The 21,341-nt window shown below is 40.7% G+C and overlaps 1 protein-coding gene across 3 annotated transcripts in view; it reads left to right on the top strand.

Annotated features, from left to right (window-relative positions):
* LOC124995063 (mineralocorticoid receptor) overlaps positions 1-21,341 on the top strand; it is a 270,857-nt gene that overhangs the window by 169,458 nt on the left and 80,058 nt on the right. For all 3 annotated transcript variants that reach the window (XM_047567502.1, XM_047567501.1, XM_047567503.1), the window contains exon 3: positions 6,055-6,194. In XM_047567502.1, the coding sequence (XP_047423458.1) occupies positions 6,055-6,194 (140 nt within the window). The remainder of the gene's footprint in view (positions 1-6,054; positions 6,195-21,341) is intronic.

Here is a 21,341-nt window from a genome sequence, read left to right as displayed (position 1 = left end):
AGATATCCTCTGTGTTTTGAACAGTATCTAAGAAGTGAGTTCAAGATCTGCCCCTCTACTTCTCCCTCCCTCTCCCCCTCCCTCTCCCCCTCCCTCTCCCCTCTTTCTCCCCCTCCCTCTCCCCCTCCCTCTCTCCTTGCTTTCTTCTCTCCTGTTAAATGTATAAATACATTTCTCAAAACTGGGTGCATATAACCTTCCAACCACAGGCCATCTTTCAGTTTCAAAGGTTCATGCACTATCAGTAGAGACTAGAGTTTCCAAACCCACCCACACTTTGTAGCCTGTCTCTTGTGTTAAGAAGGTATGAACACTCATGAGACAACTGACAGAGCTTTTGAGAATAGTCTGTGTGGGTTTTCCCTCCTCGGTGCAAAACTAAGTGTGGGAATAGAACCTATAACCTTGACCTCATTAATTTACCTTCTGTAAAATGGCCCTCTGTAAATTTATGTTCTACTGTAATGAGATTATGAGTGTGATTTCATTCATTCAATAAATAGTAGCAACCCAGGGCTGGTGGCAGCCAGAGCACAGAGATCCTCGTGATAAGGATTTTGCCCTCAAGGGATTAGGATAAGCGCCCAGGTCACTAACGCAAGGGCAAGAGTGAGGTCTGCTGAAAGAGCTGAAGAGTTAGGAGGAGGGAGAGCGGCCTGCTCTGGGGACATCAGGCTTTTAAGGGTGGGAAGGGCTTCCGCTAGTCAGAATAGGGGAAAACGTTCAGTTGTATTAATAGTGGTTGATTAGACCCCTCAGAACGGATGTTGGCATGTGCTGAGCATAAAGCTAGGCATTATGGAGAGACCCTCTAGGAGAAGGTCCATCAAAGGAAGAGCAACGTAAATGTCCTGCTGAGGCTTTCCTTCATGGTGACATTCAGTAAGGACAATTGAAAGTCTCTGAGCATGGGCACAACATAGTCAGAGCTCTGCAGCATCCACTTCATTGGTCAGTCGCTGTAGATGAGTTGGAGACACAGGAGGCTAGAGAATGGAAAACCCTTAGGAAGTAACAAAGGCCAGAACCAGGATTCCCCACAGTGGGGTGTGGAGAGGGGATGGGGGTCTGCGGAGCTGAGATGAGCAGGACTTGGTAGCTGATTGTGTTGAATAGTTGTGGAAGAGGACAGCAATCCCCACTCCTCTGTGGCTTTGCTTTCCGTAGTTTCAGTTACCTGTGGTGTGAAAATATCAAATGGAAAACTCTCCAAAATAAACAATTCATAAGTTTTAAAATGCAGTATGAGGGCCTCAGGAAATCTAAAATGTAGTATAATGGCCTCTCGGGCAGTCTTGCTCCATCACGCCTGGGAGGTGAATCATTCCTTTGTCCAGTGTATCCAGGAGGTATATGATACCCATCTATTCGTCACTTAGTCAACTCAGTTATCAGATTGATCACCACAGAGTCACAGTGCTTGTGTTCAAGTAATCCCTATTTTGCTTAATAATAAACCCTAGGTTCTAGAGTAGTGATGCAAAGGAGACACTAGGGCAAAATATTTGAAGACAGGTTAACTTGGATGCTCTGTGGCACTATCATAGGGCATATGGGGGAGAACATAGTACATGGAGAATATAGAGGGTTCAGTACATGGTACATGGTTTCAGGCCTCCATTGGGGATCTGGAACATATCCTTCCTGGACAAGGGGTTTCAATCGTACAGGGTTTGAGACTGGGTAAGTAACAGATGACAGTACCTTTCAGAACATCAAGATCTGGAAAAAAGAAGGTAAATATGGTTTGGAACACATTGTGTTTAAGAAGCTAACAGAACATCGAGGCCGGGAGGTTAAGTACAGGAGGAGAAAACATGAGATTGGAAGGAGAGGGAGAGGGTGGAATGGTTATAGAGATTTGGAACATCTTTCACCCAGAGTCATTTGAGTCTGAGATAGTGTAAGAGATCATTATGGGATAGTGAGAAAAATGATGGCCAGAGATAGAACTGTGAATTTAGTGATCAGCAAGATGAAGAAGAGCCTGAAAAATAGAGGAGGAATCGTTAGAGATGGACAAGAAAAGAGCTCGGAATAGTGTTGGAGAAACAAACCAAAAGGCACATATAGGTGAAACTGCCATTTTGTCATTGAAAGACATTAGTGAATACAAGGGGAGCAGAATTAACGTTTGCTTTGATTTTGGAATTTATATTGCTTTCCTTTGGATTTCATAATGCATCTGTTTTTTCATAGACCTCCTCTTCAATATCTCAATTTGGTTCAGCTACATATTTGTAACCCTCTAGCTGGTTACAAGCAAATTATGTTTCTTTGCATGAGAACTGCAGTAGACATCAGAATCAATGTCATGGTGGGTCTTGCAGAGACTGTGGAGGAGATGCCAGTTATTTGATCACTGACTCAAGTGTTGATTGGATATAGTGTTCACTTTCTGTCACTGGGGCAAAATACCTGAGATAATCAGTGTGAAAGGAAGAAAAGGTTAATTTTGGCTCACAGCTTCAGAATTCTCTGTCCAAGTGACCAGCAGGGTCAAGTGGTGAAGAAGAACATCATGGCAGGCTGCAGGGTGGAGAAAGCCTGTTTTCCTCATGGTATTTGGAAAATAGAAGAGCAGAGGGGCCAGGGCCCCCATAATGGGCACACCTGCAATGACCTAACTTCTTCCTATGAGACCCCACCTCCTAAAGGTTCCACCAACTCTCTAAAACACCACAGACTAGGGACAAACCTTTAACACCTGGGCCTTTGGGCCATAGGGAAGCCTGCTGTGTACCAGGTGCTGTTCCATGCACAGGGAATAGATAAGTGGATAATGCTTGAAAATTCAAACCCATACTGAATTTTCTTTCTTGTGTAGTTGAGACAAACAATAAATAAACTGTAGCAAATAGATAACAGGTGCTATAAAAAGTTGGTGGGGGGACAGGAGTTCTAGGGGAGAGGTGTTTCTAATCAGATGGTCAGCGGAGGCCTAAGAAGTGGGTAAGGGCAGGGTCCGTGAAGATGTCTGGGTGAAGAGGAGTCAGCAAGTGCAGAGACCCTGTAATGGGCTCCTGCCTGCTGTGTTCGAGGGCCAGCAAGGAGCTCAGGTGGAGAAGGCGAGAGAGAGATGAGCGAAGGTGCAGAGGCCTGCTTGTGACCCCGTGATCATGGTGCACTTGGACTCCAAGTGTAAGGAAAACCCTTGAATGGCTTTGAGCAAAGGAATGAAGGTGGATAGGGATTGTTCTATCTGCAGGGGGGACGAGGGAGCAGAGAGAAACAGGAGGACCAGCCAGGCAGCCTTGGCAGAGTCCCAGGTAAGAGGTGCGGTGTAGGCAGCTTGGACTAGCATGGTACTGAGGAGTCGTGGGAGTGAGCGGAGTGTGAGTGTGTTCTGAAGTGAGGTGGACAGGGTTTAGCAGACCGGGTGTGTTGTGTGAGACAAGGGAGGATTCCGGGGGAGTTCACATTTTTCAGCCTGATCAACTAGAAAAAAAGAAGCATCGTCTTAGTTTGCTGGGGCTTCTATAACAAAGGGCCACAAGCTCGATGGCTCAGACTGCAGCGAATTTATTGTCTTGCAGTTTTGGAAGCCAGAAGTTCAAAGGCAAGGCCTTGGCAGGATCGGTTGCTTCTGAGGGCTGTGATGGAGAATCTGTTCCATACCTCTCTCCTTCCTTCTGCAGGTTTGCCAGCAGTTTTAGACCTTTCTTGGCTTCCGGATGCCTCTCCAGATCTCTGCCTTCATCTGAACTTGGCATTCTCCTTGTGTTGGGATCTGTGTCCCAATTTCTTCCTTTTGTAGGGTTCACTCCAGTATAAACTCATACACCTTCACCAACCCTACTCTAGTTGCTGAAGTAACTAGGTCACATTCTGATGCAATAAGGTCCCGTTCTGAGGCACTAGGAGCTAAGACTTTGACCTATAAAATTGGAGGGGGCACAGTTCCACCCATAATAGTTGCTACTCACAGAGATGACGAGGTCTGTGAGAGGGGTGGGTTAGGAGGCAGAGAGAAGATCAGCAAAGTTTTGAACATACTGAGTTTGGGGTACATATCAGACATCCAAGTGAAGAGGCCAGGCGGGCCATTGGATGAACAGGCCTGAAGTTCTGGGCAGGAGATAAACATTTGGAAGTCCCCAGCATATTGACAATATTTAAAACCAAAGCCTTAGGTGCGCTCCCCAAGAAAGCTAAGTTTGAATAGTAGAAGAGAAGAGTTCCAGAGAGTGATGCTAAGAGGCTAATAAGTATTGGGACCAAGACCAAAGCCCACAAAAATGTTAAATAAAAATCCCACATATGCTTGTCATTGTGAGAAAGCAATTACACTTCAATGATGATTTTACATTACATTCTAAACATTTACGAAGTCTGGGTGCTTCCCTGTGCGGTGCCCTCTGAGTCAGCCGGAGTGTGAATTGAGTTTTACCGGCTAATATGTTGAAGAAGTTACTGGTGCTGAAATGGAATGTTTTGAATGCCATAAAAAAGTCAAAGGACGCTAATAAAAATAATAAAGAGTACTTTTCTCAGAAGGAGAAACAACTTTGGAGAACATTGTTTCGGTCCTTGATTTAAGAAGTCATTTTCTAGAAAGGCCGTCATGGTACAGCGCTCTGAGCCGCTGCATAGTTTGTTCCTTCAGCTATTTCTGGTGAGAGGGTTGTTCAAACATTTAAAATGGTTTTTTAAAAATGTAAACATTAATGTGATTCTGCCGTGTTGTAACTAATTTGGAGAACAGAAGTCAGCACCATTACACAGGCAGCAGGGCCCCTTGGTCCCTTTTCTTTTTTCCATGTGCCTGCTGTTGTCCACACAGGCAGAAGCACCGACAGCCAGGTGACAGCACAGACCCACACCACTGTGCCCAAAGTCTTCTGAACATTTGCAGCTCGCTTTTTTGCTGATCCATGGCACGTGCTGCTTCCTCTGCCTCCTTTCTCTGTCTGGTGACCACCTAGGCAGACTTGAGTGCTCTGTTCAGCTGTCACATTTGGGCAGGTGTTTTCTGACTCCTGTATTCCCACCCTTCCCAGTAAGGAGAGCTGAACCCTCAGCACTTACCATGGGAGTTTATGTCCCCTACCATCTTGGTGGCAGAGGTTGGATTTTTTTAAGCATTTCTTTCTTCCATACCTCACATTGATTCAATGGGTAAATATTCAATAAATGCCTGTGAACTATTTAATAAATGCATGTGAACCATAAATGTGAACTTTTCCTGCTCAGTACACACCTAAAGCGTCACTAAACTATGACTCCTTATTAGAATTTTAAAAAGAGTTTGTTTGGAACGTACTGTTAACTAACATAGCAATATGTAAAATATCTTGAGATGACCCCCTTAAAGAGGATGCAAGCAGATGATTTCTTACAGGGTTACTTTTGTCCCTAAAGAGCTGTTCCCCAGAGCCCTTCACTTTCTAACGTTGAAAGTTACCTGAGATCTATGGGTTTTTGTTTTGTATTGTGTCCCTTCAAATTAATAAGCAAAATGAAGTAAATTGAACATAACTATGTAAGGTAACATGGAAATGTTCCAGAGTTTGGAGGGGTAAGATCGTTGGCAGTTACAGCGAGGAGAAACAATTCAATTAATGGATCATTTTGGAAGAGGGAGTTTTTAAAAAATCTGGTTTAATAGAGATCTATAATGAGAGTCTAAGTAAAGAGTGTTGAGAAGTACTGTAATAGCTCTTTGGTATCCAAACAGAAGAACAGCAAACACTACCATGATGATTTGGTGCAGGAGTCTTCTTATTGCCCTCAGAGTCTCCCAGGGAGTGCGGTTTTTGCGTATATGTGTGGGAGGGGTAGAGATTGTAAATATGCTCAACATTAAGAAAGGGAAGGAAAGTGTTCACATCTGATCGTTGCTCCTCTCTGGTTGTTGGGATGAGGCTTTGCCATGCGCCATTTTTGATGGGTCACTCTGTGATGGGTTTTGCCTTCATTCTGTTGAGTCACATAGCACATGACCCTAGAATCCATGGATGGAGCTGGGATTATTGACACATTTGGAAGTAAGCTGAGCAGCATGTGAAATGTACCATGAAAGTTTAATTACTAAATCTCAATTTCTTTCCCCAGCTCTACTTTACGAAGTGTTTCTACTGGATCCTCAAGACCTTCCAAAATATGTTTGGTGTGTGGCGATGAGGCTTCAGGATGTCACTATGGGGTAGTGACCTGTGGCAGCTGCAAAGTCTTCTTCAAAAGAGCAGTGGAAGGTAAATGTTCATGTGGGTGTTCCTTTTATGCATTCTTTCTCGTGTGTCGTTGACCTGAACAGTTAATATTACAGTGTTATTGGGAAAGTCTTAAAAAATATTTTGATGTAATCTAATCCAAAATGAATAGTAACAATGTCTTATCTAAAAACTATCTGGAGATTTTCCACTGAGCAATATTTAATGGGCCCAATGCAAAATTGCAAGCAGAGATCAACCAGACAAAAAGGCTGTGTTGTTTTTGTTGTTTGTCAGAGTTTGTTTTTCAGTGAGACTTAGAAAAATAATTCTGTGTCACTGTAAACTTAATTTGCATGATCCAGAATAGCATTTTTACTAGACACACACAGAATACAGCATCTCTGCCTTTTCTGAGTTTTCCTTATAAATATGTGTGTCAGTGGCCATTTAAAACATTCAATATTGGGATCCAGTTTGTGATTTTACAGACCAGCAATTCAGGCTCCTGGCCCCATTTGAGTCCTACCACCCTTCCTACTGAAGATTTCCAAACAGTACATTAAGTAAAAAAGTTGATTCGAAGTTCACCCAGTATATTCAGGCTTTCTTTTGCTTCTATCCAAATAATTGTACTTCTTAAGTAGAGACAGATGTTTTTGCCTTCCCCTACCCTCACTTATAAGTAATTAATATCACTTAGGCTACATGGTTTTATTGATGTTGAACACTATGAATGTGTAGTACTTTTGCTCTCGGTGGAAGTATTACTGTGCCTTTGACACTTAAGTTCACTAAAGAGCTCTACATGAAGACCCCCTAAGGTTTATTTCTCAAGGAAGTTTTCTGAGATATCAAATTTTCAGAGACTCAAACAAAAGCAATGTGAGTGTTTCACCTTTGTTTTTCCAGGGACCACAAAGTAGTGTCCTTAGTTCTGGGATGAAAAAGCCAACCAAGTAATTATTTCTTTCCTTTTGGGATTGATTTTTTTAATTATTTAATTGATATTACTTTTTTTTTCATTATTTACACTACTGATTATTTGATAGTCCTCATACACAGCATTGAATTGGTAGTTAGGACTTTAATAATTCTTTCCCAGATATGGGCTCTTGGTTTCAGGTGGCAGCAAGTTCAACATAAACTGGCTTAGGTGCCAGTGGAAATCTGTTGGCTCCTGTACTGGAAAGGTCTAGTGCGGGCTTGGCTTCGGGAAAGCAGTGGTCTTAAGCCAGGTCATTAGAACTCTGTCCCATTCTCTTGCAGGGCCCTGTTCTCTTGCAGGTTCATTCATGATGCTGAGACAGCTACCAGGTCTCTGTAAAAAGGAGGTTTTCTGCTTCCCACAGTTCCTTTAAAAGTTCCCAATAAAACCACCTCAGATTGAACTTGGCCCATAGGATTCACTCCAACCCCTGTGGTGAGGGACATAGGGATGGAATGGGTAGATCTGACTGGAGTCAGACAACCTGAACCACCTAGACCCAGAAGGGAAGGGTGTTTCCCCTAGTGAAACAATGGGTTCTATTATCAGAAGACTGATTTTCAAAGACCAGGAAAAGTAAGTTTGTGAAGTACTGAAGTCAGTCTATTTTCTAAGGCTAGTCCCTCCTCCTCTCTTGCCTTAATTACACGATTGACTCCGTAGAAGATAAATAGATGAAATATATTTCTGGCACCTTCCTAATGCCATCTTATACCTTCCAATACAAGAGCTCCCCCTCCTAGGCTCACTCGTTAGTGAACAAAGTAAGTGATATGTAAAAATGGGGACTGAAGTGGAGCAATGTTTTTTTGATTATGTCATTATGAACCCCAGTATTATGTGCACCTAAAATGAACTCATAAAAAATAAACACAGCACTGTGGGGAAGGCATTCTGAAGTGGGCCGGGAGAGCCTCCAGGCAGGCCAGCTGCCTCCACCTGTGGGTCAACCTCATATCAAAACCCACATTGTGACTCTGCAGAATCTGCCCTTCTCTGCTGAAGCAAAAGGTTTTCAAGATGTCCTTGCTTAGTTTTTGTTGTGTTTGGTGTTTTTTGTTCAAGTACCCAAAGCAGCAGGAGTTGCTTTTTAAACTCAGAATAAAATGTGAACAAACCTACAGATAGATGCATCATTTTCTTTCTTTGGAAAGCTGATCAGTCACTGGGAGATGGAACTTGCTAAGTGCCTTTTGGGATTTTTGTTAATATAGTTTATTCCCCATTTATTTGGGAATTTGAACTTCAGCATTTATCTGTGTGAAACCGGCTATAGATTTAAAACACAAACTTGATGTGAGTAAAGACCACTTTGTTTTTATATTGGTATATTTTATATTGGTATATATTATCCCATGAGTGTGTGAGAGAGAATACAGACAGGGGAGCAAAAAGGCTCTTTCTATCAGAGCTTTTGGAATTAGAAATGTGAGACTTTTTATGATACATTATATAGTTTGAAGCATTCATTTCACAAAATTATTATATATCCAGGTTATTTTTATTCCCATTTTCCAGATGAAGACATGTAGGCTCATGTTTAATTTGAATCTTAAGGCCAAACTTAGACCCATTCTGACTCTTGTGACTCCAAAGGTAGACACAACCCTATAGCTTTAGAATTCTAGGTCTCACAGTCTGTTTTGCCATCTCATTCTCAAGTCCAGGGAACTTCCACACTGCGTTAATCTGTTCATGCCTGTTGGGGCATAATAAAGGAAGCAATTTAAGTATTGTTGTTTGATACCCTTAGTATGTGGGCACATGTGTGACTATGTAACATGGCATAGTGTGTATGCATGTTTGTGTATTTGAATATTTGGTTTTCTGATTTCCCTTCTTGAGAATTCACAACAGAAGTGGGTAGAGGTTGCTGAGATGAGGACATTTGGTTAAAACTAAAAGAAACTAAGAGCACTAAGGAAAGACATGGAGATGATCACTGCAGAGCAGACAGGAAGACAAATGCAGCAGCCTGAGCTCTGAGCTACTGACTGAAGGTTTTATGCTCCTGAGAAGTCACACTAAAGCTTGCTGTAATTGCATAGAGGTGACTATAAATTATTTTTAAAGTGTAAGTTATGTTCTTTGTGTTCTGCTTAATGCAACATATATGTGTGCTTTATTTCTGCTTATACATGTAATATAAAGATACTTAGAACTTTCCTCCAGAGTACCTTATTTGCCAGTATTACCAGTTAATTACCATATTATTGTACCCTGCAAATGGATGTTTATGATTTTTTTTTTTTTTTTTTTTTTGCGGTACTGGGGATCGAACTCAGGGCCTTGTGCTTGCAAGGCAAGCACTCTACCAGCTGAGCTATCTCCCCAGCCCAGATGTTTATAATTTTATCTTTAAATTTGAATCTTTTATTTGCCTTGAAGATTTTTAGGACCTTTCTGACTTGAAAAAGAATAAGCATATATATTTTTAAAACTTTATTTCTTCCTCATGTTGGTAAATGGGCTGGCTTTAGTCGAAGACCTGGTTTCAATTTCTTACAGCACTCGCTAGATGTGAGATTAAGGCAAGTTATTTAACTTATCTGGGTCTCAGTTTCTTTTTCTATAAATGGGAAAAGCAATATTGCCCTGTCTTAACATTGCTATGAAAATACAGTTACAGTGCAAATTTTATAAATTTCAAAGTAGAATCAAAATATTAGATCATTATTACTCTCTAAGAACAAATGTAAAGTTCTCTGCTAATGTCTGTGCACAGAGATGGCGTCAATGATAGATTGGACCGTTAGGTCTTCATTTTTCAACTGTACATTTTTCTTCATTAGATTGTCATTTTCTTCCTTAAATATGTTATTTTGTGTCTAGAGCTGCCCTTTGAGATGGAAAGATCCTTCTAGATTAGCAGTTTTCAGTGGTGTAAGCGGGGAGATTGAGAGTGTATGGAAATTTCCTGGACTAACTTTTCTCATCTCGACTGGACTGTTGGGTTTTCCTCCCTTGAGGGACCTCCTTGCTGATTGGCAGCATTCCCACCTTTGGGAGTCACACCGTGGAGATAATACTGAAAGCTACCAGCTAGACTTTTAGCTTTGTTATAGAAGTCTTTAGGGTCAAGTCAGGATCTTATCTTTAGAACCTAGCAAAGTTGTAGATATTAAGTACCCCCAGGAAATAAATATCTGAATGCCTTCATGAATGTACTTTTGTGACATATGAGCAATCAAAGTTAAATGACTTCCCCCAAATTTATAAATTGCCAGTGGAACTGATCCAAGAATTCATGTAGGCCTTTTGACTTCTAATCTGTAATTTCTAATTCTAGTTAAGAGTTTTTACTGGGTCTCTTTGCAACTGTAAAATGTTGTTATTTCGTCTTATCTGTGTGTTTTACCAGTGATCCCTCAATGAACAGAGCTGCCGAGATGCAGCATGCTATTTTACAACCTAATTTCCTTCTCAGATACACAGTATATGAGTAGTGTCTGGAAGACACAGCTATCACAAATCATTGAATAGTTTTAAGGCTGTAAAAGAGGAAGAGTGTTCATTATTATGTAAAATCAACTGGATTTATACTTTTGTAAGCAGACCTGTAAGGCTGAAGAGTCGCTATCTTGGTAAGGTCAGCCAAATCATTTGATGTCAATTTCTGCACTCAGACCTTTCCCTTGCAAGAGGAGACCTGTAAGTCTCTTTCTTGAAATGAAATTGCTTTGGAAATATAATTGCAGGTTAATCTTAGGACTTTTAAAATATGCAATGTATTAAGACTACCAAGCCTGTGAACAGATAGCTCATTCCTTTCACATGTGGTTCATAGCATACAGGTCAAGAAGCTTTAAACTGATTGATTGATTAGTCTGTGGGAAAAATGTTTTTAAGAAAATGTTATGGCTGATTAATAGTTGATTTTCTTTGCTTCTGTAAAATTAATGGGTGATATGAACAAGCCCAGAGTCAAGTGCGTCTCACTGTGTCTAAAACCCAAGTTATCTCTACCAGTACTGTGTATGCATATGCTCCTGAGCAAGAGGGAAGAGAAGCAAGAGTGTGAGCAAGCAGGAGGTGTGTGTGTTGGGTGGCACAATGGACAGCTGTGTCACAACATAGAGAACTTCAATGGAGTGGACACAAGCTAAATCAGAATATAAAATAATAACTCAAATATAACTATCCCTGTAGAACTGACAGTACAAAATTAAGGTAATGATAAAGCTGGGAAATAATTTAATATCTACTTGTCAGATGTCTTCAGTTAATAATGTAAGATACAGCCCCTCATGTTCCCAGGAACCCGGTAGAGGAAGCTAACGGGCATCCAAGTACATTGTCACGCCTGTGGAACCTGCTATTTCAAGGGAGGGAAATCGAGGACTTGGCTTACAGTGTTCCTTCCTTCTACAGATTGAGTTGAAGGTTTCTTTTTGATTTTTTTTCCTTTACCAGAAATTAGGAATCAGTAACCCAGTTTTTCTAATTATTTTCTGTAAGAAATTAAATAAATATCTGCCCCGTGTGTCATATCTCTGATTTTTAGGAACTCTTTCCTTCCTTACGTAAGCATGAGGCTTTAGTGTTAATGGCAAGTGTTTGCCCAGATGTTTGCTATCCCTGCAGTTGGTTGCTATGGAAACACACAGAGCCATGACATTTAGGTCAGCCTGGAAGGTCAGGGAAGGCTTCTCAAAGAATTGACCCCCAAACTGAAACTAGAAAGATTAAAACTGGCAGTGCTGAGAGGAGATAAGGACAGGTGACCTGCACAGGACATCAGAAACACTTTCTTGTTTCCACTGTGTAAAATTTGAGGTGTGAGCATTAAAAGTGAGGGTGAATAAGCAGATGGGGACCAGGTCCTGGACTCCGAGGAGGAGCCTGAATTCCTCCTTGGGCACCACAGAACCTCAGAGTTTTCACACAGCAGAGTGGTAAATTCAGCTTTGCTTTATAGATTCAAATGGGGACAGTTCTAGTTTCATCATTAAGGTGGGAGCTAGGACAGACCTAGGCCGAGGTGTTAAGGGACTGAGAATGGGAAGAGCGAAGACTCCGAACACGGGCAGCTCTATATTAGAAGGGGAAAAGCGAAACTCTAGGATGATTTCCCAGACCTGGCTCCTGAAGCCATTTGCTGAGATTAGGAACATTGGAGTGGCCCAGCTTTGGGGGCATGGGAGGAAAGGTTTTTTTTTTTTTTTTTTTTTTTTTTTAATTAAAAATTTAAAAAATTTTTTAATATTTATTTTTTATTTATATACAACACCAGGATATTCCCTGACATAATCACAAAAGCATGGAACACCACCTGCTCCAGTTTAGGCCCCAGCCGGCTCCTTTGTCTTCTCTACTGATCTTTCTTCTATTTTGATGGAATTCACTCTCCCCTTCTTTTTTCCTTTCTTTCTCTCTTTCTTTCATTTTACACCACCTCCCCCCCTCCATTTTGGAATGACTTCTGCATATCAGAGAAAACGTTTGACTTTTGACTTTTCGAAAGTGGCTTATATCACTTAGCACGATAGTCTCCATCCATTTACCAAATGCCGTAAAGTCATTTTTCTTTATGGCTGAGTGATACTCCGTGTGTGTGTGTGTGTGTCTGTGTGTGTGCGTGTGTCACATTTTCTTTATTTGTTTGTTATGGAAACTAGGTTTGGTTCCATAGCTTGGCTATTATGAATTGTGCTGCTGTAAACATTAATGTGACTGCATCACTGTAGTATGCTGATTTTAAATCTTTTGGATATATACCAAGGAGTGGGATAGCAGTTCCATTAATAGATTTTTGAGTAATCTCCATACTGCTTTCTGGAGTGATTGAATTAATGTACAGTCCCACCAACAATCTATGAGTGTCCCTGTTTCCCCACATCCTCACCAACATTTATTACTTGTATTTGCGATAATTGCCATTCTCATAGAGATGAATTCTCAAGGTAGTTTTGATTTGCATTTCCATAATTGCTAGAGATGTTGAACGTTTTTTCATATATATGTTTAGCATTTGTATTTCTTCTTTCAAGAAGTGTCTGCCCATTTATTGATTGGATTATTTGTGGGGGGTTTTGGTGTTAAGTTTTTGTATATTCTAGATATTAATGCCGTGAGGAGCAGATAGATTTTCTCACATTTCATATGCTCTCTCTTCATGTTCTTGCTTCCTTTACTGTGATAAAGCTTTATTTGATGTCATCCCACTTTACTGATTTTTTTATTTTGTTTCTTTGGCTTTAGGGGTCTTTTTGAGGAAGTTGGTTCCTGTGCTGATGTATTAAGTGCTGGGCCAACATTTTCTCCTAGTAGCTGCAGTTTCTGGTCTAATTCGTAGGACTCTAATCCACTTTGAATTGATTCTTGCTCAGGGTGAGGTATAGAGGTTCAGCTTCATTTTTCTACATGTGGATACCTAGTTTTCTCAGCACCATTTGTTAAAAAGTCTGTCCTTTCTCCATCTTACATTTTTGGTATCTTTGTCTATTTTCAGATAACTGTATTCATGTGGATTTTTCTCTGTGTCTTCTGTCTTCTTCCATTGGTCTTTATGCCTGTTTTGGTATTGGTACCATGCTGTTTTTGTTACTGTAGCTCTATAGTGTAATTTGAGGTCTGGTATTGAGATGCCTCCTGCTTCACTTTTCTCATTAAGGATTGCTTTGGCTATTCTAGGTCTCTTCTTTTTTCAAATGAATTGCAGAATGACTTTTTCTAGTTCTGCAAAGAATGTCATTGAACTTTCTATGGGGATTATGTTGAATCCATCTAGCACTTTTGGTAGTATGGACATTGGACAATATTACTCCTACCTGTCCAAGGACATGGAAGATCTAGGAAATGTCCTTTCATTCAGCAAACATTTCTTCATTCCCTGCTGTATGCCATACATCATAGTAGGCATGTCTTAGGACATCTTGGACAAGGATCAAGTGAATGAAATAGACAGTGGTCCCAGTCTTGATAGAACTTACAGTCTAGTGGGGAGTGTTTAAGAGGTTATACATAATAAATCAGTTGTTCATATAATATTGGAAAAGTTGATAGGTGCTATGCAACAAAGGATCATTAGGGTAAAGCAGATAAAGGGTGAAGTGAGGTTTGGAATGAGTTTGAGATGTCTCTGGAACCTTCAGGTGTACTTAGCAGGAAGTTGAATGTGTGATACTGCAGCTTTGGGGAACAAGGCAAGATAGAAAGTAAAGATTATGGAATAATCATTCATGAAAGTAGATGCAGTTGCCCAAGAAATAGACTTTTAGAGAGACAGTAAGCTGAGGTTAGAACCTTCGAGAACATACGTCTAGGACAGCGACTTTGTACACATGGCATGTGTACTTCTCCGAGTTGTATGCTGAAGAGACTTAGTTGCTTGGCGTCTAATGATTCTTACTGAATTTTAGACACTATTGAATCTGTACAATTTTCAGTGCCAGTTTTGTTTCTATATTCATCGTTATCCTTTGATTACTATGGAAACTTAGCCAGTCCAGAGCCCTGAAAACAACATGACTGGGATGTGCTTTGGTAACCAGTGTAGAAGCACTGCCCAATACATTGGTGGTACTGAAGAAACGCTTGCTCTGTGGAAATTTCCAGGCATTGACTAATCACAAGTTTTGGGCTTTTCATGCAAGAAAAATTCATCAACTGTAATCTAATGAAACTGGAAAAAAGCTTCAAGGCACACAGTAGCTTCTATGAGAAATTATTCTTTGAAGAATACACAGACTACTAGCAAAAGGACATAAATCTCAGCAAGACTTCCAGTGTGAGTGTGTGTCCTTCGCCACCTTGGTAGCACTTGAGCTTCTAGGATCTATTCATTTGAGCACCAAGGATGGAGAACTGAAAAATGAGAAGTCTTCCTGGGGGATTGAAAGGTTCATTTGGAAAATATTTTACTGGTTAAGACTGTTGCCAAGAGATTTCTCAGTACTACTTGTGAGAAGGTGATGGTGGGTCAGTCCCCAATTTTTCCAGAACATAAAGGACATATCTAAATAATAGGGCAGACAAAATTGATCAAAAATTAATTCAGAGGCTTGTTCCAGTGGAAAGGATCGGGTGTTTCCAGTCTGCCCTTTCATCTGTAGAATTTAACATGATGAACCAGATCACATTCCTGATATAGAGAGGTTTTGTGTAAGAAGGTGAATCTAACTGGAAGTGAACTCTTGCCCTCACACCCCAAAATAAATAAATAAAATTTTAAAAATTTGTTCATTTTTGATAACTGAGAAATATGTGGAATCCACCCTTGTTTCTGTCTCCATGACATTTGTTTCACTGAAGTAGAAAATAGGTTGAAGCGATTTATTAGAAAATGATTTGACACAGGAACATGGAAGCCAAAAGTAAGTAGTATTGTCTACAGAGAGCTTCTTGTAGCTTATCTTTTTAAATCAAGGTGCACTTCATGGGGCAAATTTGAAAAGTAACAGAGGTGCAGGAAGTAATTTTCCAAGTTATTCCCCATGTGTATGTGTTTGTTTACAATGCAACTTGACCCAGAAAAAAAAAAATCCAAGCAGTTCACCGGTTTCCATGAGTTAATGTGAAATTTTTAAAAAAGTGAAATAAAAAAAAAAAAGTGGGAGAAAGGGAAGAGGAGAGCAGAGAAGAGAAGAATGGAGCCAGGCAGGGAAGCATACTGAGAATGTATGCCCCAAGGCCTTCGTGGAGGTTGGCTATGCATTTGGCTCAGTTTTCTAGCAGCCAATCCAAAGTCAATGAGTCACCTGGCCTTCCATCCTTTAAAAGCTAATTAAGGGAATGGATGGTTTATTGAGCTCTTTGGTTTTAAGGTACTGGTTCTTTCTATTTGTGAATCATAACCTGAGATTTAAAAAGTAACTCTCCTATTGCTGTCCTGTCAGCCAGCCTTTCCATACTGACCAGAACACCTGACAAGAGGGGGAGGAAAGATTCTTTTTCGCTGTCATTTCAGGGGATCCTGTCCATGGTCCATCCAAGGCAGAAACATAATGACTTAAGGGTGTGGTAGAGGAAAGCTGCTCAGCCCCTGGTAACCAGGAAGGAGAGAATGAGAAAAGGAACTAGAGAGAAGATAAGCCCTTCCATAGCGTGCCCAGTTCCTCCAGCTAAGTCCCACCTCCTGATAGGCCATCAGCCATCAGTGGATTAATCCATTTGATGAGGTCAGAACCCTTATGATCCAAGCATTGTCTAAAAGCCCCACCTCTGAACCTTGCCACACTGGGGACCAGGCTTTCAACACATGAGTTTTTGGGGACATTCCAGTTCCAGACCATAACAGCTGCTAATTGAGTATTTTGGTTTATATTCAAGGAACAGTGCTGAAAAAAGGCTTTATTCTGTCAATCAGTTGCTCCTATAATAGCTACTACTTATTGTGCACTTAGTAACTGCCAGACACTGTGCAAGTACTCCATATTTTCTCATTTATTTCTTATAACAGCTGTTTTAGTTAGCTTTTTGTTGTTATGACCAACATGCCTACCAAGAACAACTTTGAGGAAACATTTATTTGAGGCTCAAGGTTTCAGAGATCTCAGCCCATAGATGGGAGACACCATTGCTCTGGGCCCAAGGGGAGGTAAAGTAGAAGTGCCCAGCCAAGGAAAGCTGCTTAGCTCCTGGTAGTCAGAAGGCAGGGGCCGGGTGGGGACTGCAGGAAAGATGCATTCTTGTAGGTCACACCCCAGTGACCCACCTTTTCCAGCCTCCCCCCCCCGCCCCCCGCTCTACCTACAGTTACCAACCAGTCATTCAAACTAGGATGGACTGATTAGGTCACATCTCTCATAATCAAATAATTTTGCCTCTAAATATTTCTGTATTAACAGGAGATGTGGATGACACCTCATATCCAAACCATACCAAGCAAGCTTTTTGTTTTGGGGCGTGTTTATTTTGGCCCAGGGCATGCTACGGTTTTAACACAGGACCTTGCTCATGCTAGGCAAGTGCTCTGTCAATGAGCTACATCCCCAGCCTCCACAACAACCTTCTGAGATCAATGTTTTTTGAATTTGGAAGGGCACTACCTTTGAACTCTCTAAGAAATTGTTATGACAGAGAAAACACTGATTTTTAAATACAGTCTGATCTTTCAACTCTTAAAAATAGTCAATATTTATTATTAAGCACTTATTTTATGCTCATTATGCCAAGAACTTTGTATTCTCATTTTAATCCTCATAATAATCCTAGGACATAGGTAGGACCCTTGCATGTCCTCCTGCTAGAGGTCAGTCCACTGAGGCACGTAAGAGGTAAGTAACTTGTCTGAGGTCACACACTTAGAAGGAAGTGGCAGAGCTGGGATTTGAACCCAGACGGCCTGTGCTCCCCCAGTCTGTGTACTTAACACATAGGCTATCCTGTCTCTCAGAGTTCATCAGATCCCAACTATTTTTACCCATCAAAAAGTAGAGCAACAGCTCTGGCTTTAGAATACTTAGGAAGAGCACATTATAATTTAATAGTTATCTTGCTATACTCTAAATAATTAACTCCTTGCCATTCCAAGTTGAAACTCTAATTTGAATTTCTGTTGCCCTAATGGGAAAGAAATTGGGTAGTCTCTATTTTTTCTTAAGGAATGAACTTCATATTTTAAAAAAATTACCATTACCATCCTGAAGTACCTCTTTAACATCTTGATATTAATCTAAAGCTGTATTTAAAACTTTTATCTTCCTGTGTTTCATTTCCTGTGTGTGATAAAAATTACATGCAGCCTATCAGGCCCAGAGAACCATGGGGAGAATGGTCTTCCTTGTACAAAGCTAAGTGCTACTAACACTTCAGCTCTTTGATGTCTGTTTCAAGCCTTGTGGCTCAGAAACATCCCAGGAGTTGAGGACACAAAGCTGCTCTTAGAACTTGCTCTCTTGGTGAAATGAGGATCATGTAACTTACATGATTTGATATTCTTGGGGATTATTGGACACCGAAATGAAAATTGCTAAATTGACTGCAATCAACTACCAAAATAGAGCCCTGGACGGATGGGTAGATGTTTATGTTGACTTGAGAGGAGGCAGGGGTGAAGTGGAAACCTGGAGACTAGGGACCAAAGACATCCCTGCAAGCAGAGCCAGCCACACAGAGGCCTGGCCCCGTAGAGTAGGTCTATACCTACTGAGCAAAGACCCTGGGGTCCGGGTCCAGGCTGTGATCCTGGAATGAGAAATCTCAGCCCTTCTCTTAAATTTGTATAGTTCTTTCCAGTAGAACATCAACCCAGTGGCTTTGCAGTGTTGTCCCTTGGTGCCCTGCGGGGTCCCTGCAGGATACTGCCTAGAAGAGGAGACAACTGGGATGGGATTGTGAATGAAGGAGAGTAAAAAGGGTGTGACTGCAAAAGGACCTGGTCCAACGAAGTGGGAGACCTGATTCAAGAGGTCCGAGGGAAGAACTGGCAGGACTGGATGGTAAATGAGTGCTGGAGATGGCTGGCAGTCATTGACAGAGATTTGGGGGAGAAACACTAAGTACAGGGCAGGAGTGGAGTTGAGAATCATAGAGGCTGTAGGGACCAGTTCTCACAAGGGATGAAACTGCTCAGGTGAGTAGGAATAGGAAAGTCAGAGAGAAAAATATTGAAAAAATGTGCTCTTTTCCTGGTGATGTTTTCTTGACAGTTTTAAAATAAAGAAATGGCAGTTTGGCAGTAGATCAGCTGATGTCAGCGGCTGCCATGACTGTTTGGTGCAGCTAATGGGAAGCTGTGAAATTGAAAGGCTGGCAGAGGTATTGGGCCCTTGGCAACCTATGGGACAGGTCTACTTAGGGATTGTGGGGGAATTGTGTGCTGTTGTTATTCCTGATGGTGGAGGTACTGAGTGACGATTTTAGCAACTTGAGGCACCAAAGGGAGCCACAATATGAAGCTACTCATGATTGGGAAGGCAGAAAAATTCTCTAGGAACCAAGAAAAGATGCCAGTGTTTCCAGGCTCCCAAATTTTTCATATAATATTTTGCTCTTAAAGAGTGCACCGAGTGCAGTAAGTTTTGTTATTGTTGTTTTCTTTTAACCTCACTCCTGCTGTCTCCACTCACTGCCCATGCTGATTCCTTAGCCAGAGAGAGGGGGGGGGGGGGGCTGGTAATGGTTACTCTTGAGATAAGCAGACGCATGGAAAACACACACATGCTTTTTCCAAAAGCTCTGCCCCACTTCACTCAGTGGCTCAGGGATTGCTTTCTGAGGCTGAAGAGAAGGCAGAAATCCTTGTATTTCAGCAAGAACTCAGAACCACCCACAATTATCATAAAGATATTTGGTATGCGTTTACCTTGGTTCTCTCTCTCACACTCACATCTTTGTACATAGACAAAATGCACATGGTGAGAAGAACAGATTGACCCCAAGGAGTGAAGCTCACAGTTATGGCAGAGCGATGTGGATCCTTTCCATTTTTCCCTCAAGGAGATCTTATTTGAAGCTCTTTAATAAACACAAGCTCTTGGAATGTGTGGACTCTATATTGACAAAAGCATCAGCTTCCTGTATGTGCTGTGTTGCTCATTAACAGCAAACTTAGTCCCACACCACAAAGAACGACCCCTGAGAAAGAGTGAGGAATGTGTTTCCCTCATTCAGGCAGGAAGCCTTCCACCTCTAAGATGTCTGTGATGTTTTTAGTGGAATCTTTAAATTACTCCCATTTGACAGTGTGATACGTCTTTATAAAAATGTTTTATTTACTTTTCCAACAGTAAGAACTGGAAATAATGCAAAAGATGGAAGAATATAAATGTAGAAGGACATACCTAGGAACAAAAATTGGAAAGTCACTTATACTCAAGTAGCAGAGCAATTGATGGTGTGAGGTTTTTAGGAAGTGTGATATAAATTCGTGCTTCTGTACCACACTGTAGATAAAGTGTAGGCTCAGTAAGTTATTTTTATATATTTCAGTGGAATGAAAACATAATATGGGGGAAAATAAGGGCAACAAATACTTCCTCCTTCTTTCTGATCCCTTTGTATATGTTACTTTCTCCAGTTCAGAAGGAAGAACCAGCACTTGAGTTTGGAAATTCATACCCCATGGTAGAAACCTTTCAGTAAGACTTTCAGTAAGTGAAAGCCACTTGTATATTACTCAACAATTTGAATCCTTATTATGAATTTCTCTAGAAGGAAGCTGTTTAACAAAGGCGTCAACATAGATTCCAGAGTCATTTTTATGGAAGAAGGGCACTGCCCACTCTGTTTCCTCGTCTATAAACTACAGAAAACCTTAAAAGTATCTGTCCTGCCCATGTCAGAGTTAGAAAGATAAAAATTAGTACAGGTATGTTTAAACGACTTAGGAAACAACAAAGGACTGCTTTATACACCTTCCATTTAAAAATATGTCCCCTTCTTCAGAATTGAATTAGCATACCGTGGTTCTCAATAAAAGGCAGGATATTTAAATGGCAGCTCCTTTTTGTACATGATACATATCTGAAAGAGGAAAAAGGTAAAAATGGTAGAAAAACAGAGCCAGTTTGCATGCTCTCTGTAGATCTTAAACAATTGGAAAGATCACAACCACTTCTTCCTTTTTTATCTTTAATTAACTGTCCCAAGATTTCTAAAACACTTTGCATTCTCCTACACTCCCACTTCTGTTGAACAACTTAATTGGAAAACCAGTGCAGAATTAGTCTAGGTTGATTGCTTTTTTAATCTGACTTGTACCATAGAATTTTCCTAGTAACCAGGCTGCACAATTTGATTTTGCTAGGATTGCATAAGTACTAATTGTTTTTGTTTGGGTTCCATTTTATTTTTGTTGATATCCAGGATGAACTGAAATCATGTTCAAAAACAAAGAGGAATGAAAAGACTATTAATAGCCATTACATAGAAATCTTAAATAAAAATCACTGTTTAAAAGAGAATACTTGAAATTTTTATAGAAATGCCCTTGCTAAATGATATTAGATCCCCCCAAAATCCTTCAACCAACCTTCCCTTTCACTTTTTTAAAATTAAGTGTACTTCTGACACATCTAATTAGGATTCATTTGAAGAGCTTCAGTTGCTGTAATTGGTGATACTTAAAATTCAGCATGTTTATGTTGCATCTCAGAAATATCAAAATAGCTGACCTTTTCCTAATTTAACCAGCATCTCAGAGATCAGAGCTGTAATAGCAACTAAGGTCAAATCTCACTGAAACATAAAAACCCAGATTCAGAACTTCGAGAATCAAGCCAGGAACCGGTGGCTGAGAAGACAAATGAAGAGGCAGG

Source organism: Sciurus carolinensis, chromosome 10, assembly GCF_902686445.1.
Source record: "Sciurus carolinensis chromosome 10, mSciCar1.2, whole genome shotgun sequence".
Taxonomy (NCBI): Eukaryota; Metazoa; Chordata; class Mammalia; order Rodentia; family Sciuridae; genus Sciurus; species Sciurus carolinensis.
The sequence above is the reverse complement of the archived record's forward strand: the minus strand, read 5'-3'. Positions and strand labels throughout refer to the sequence as shown.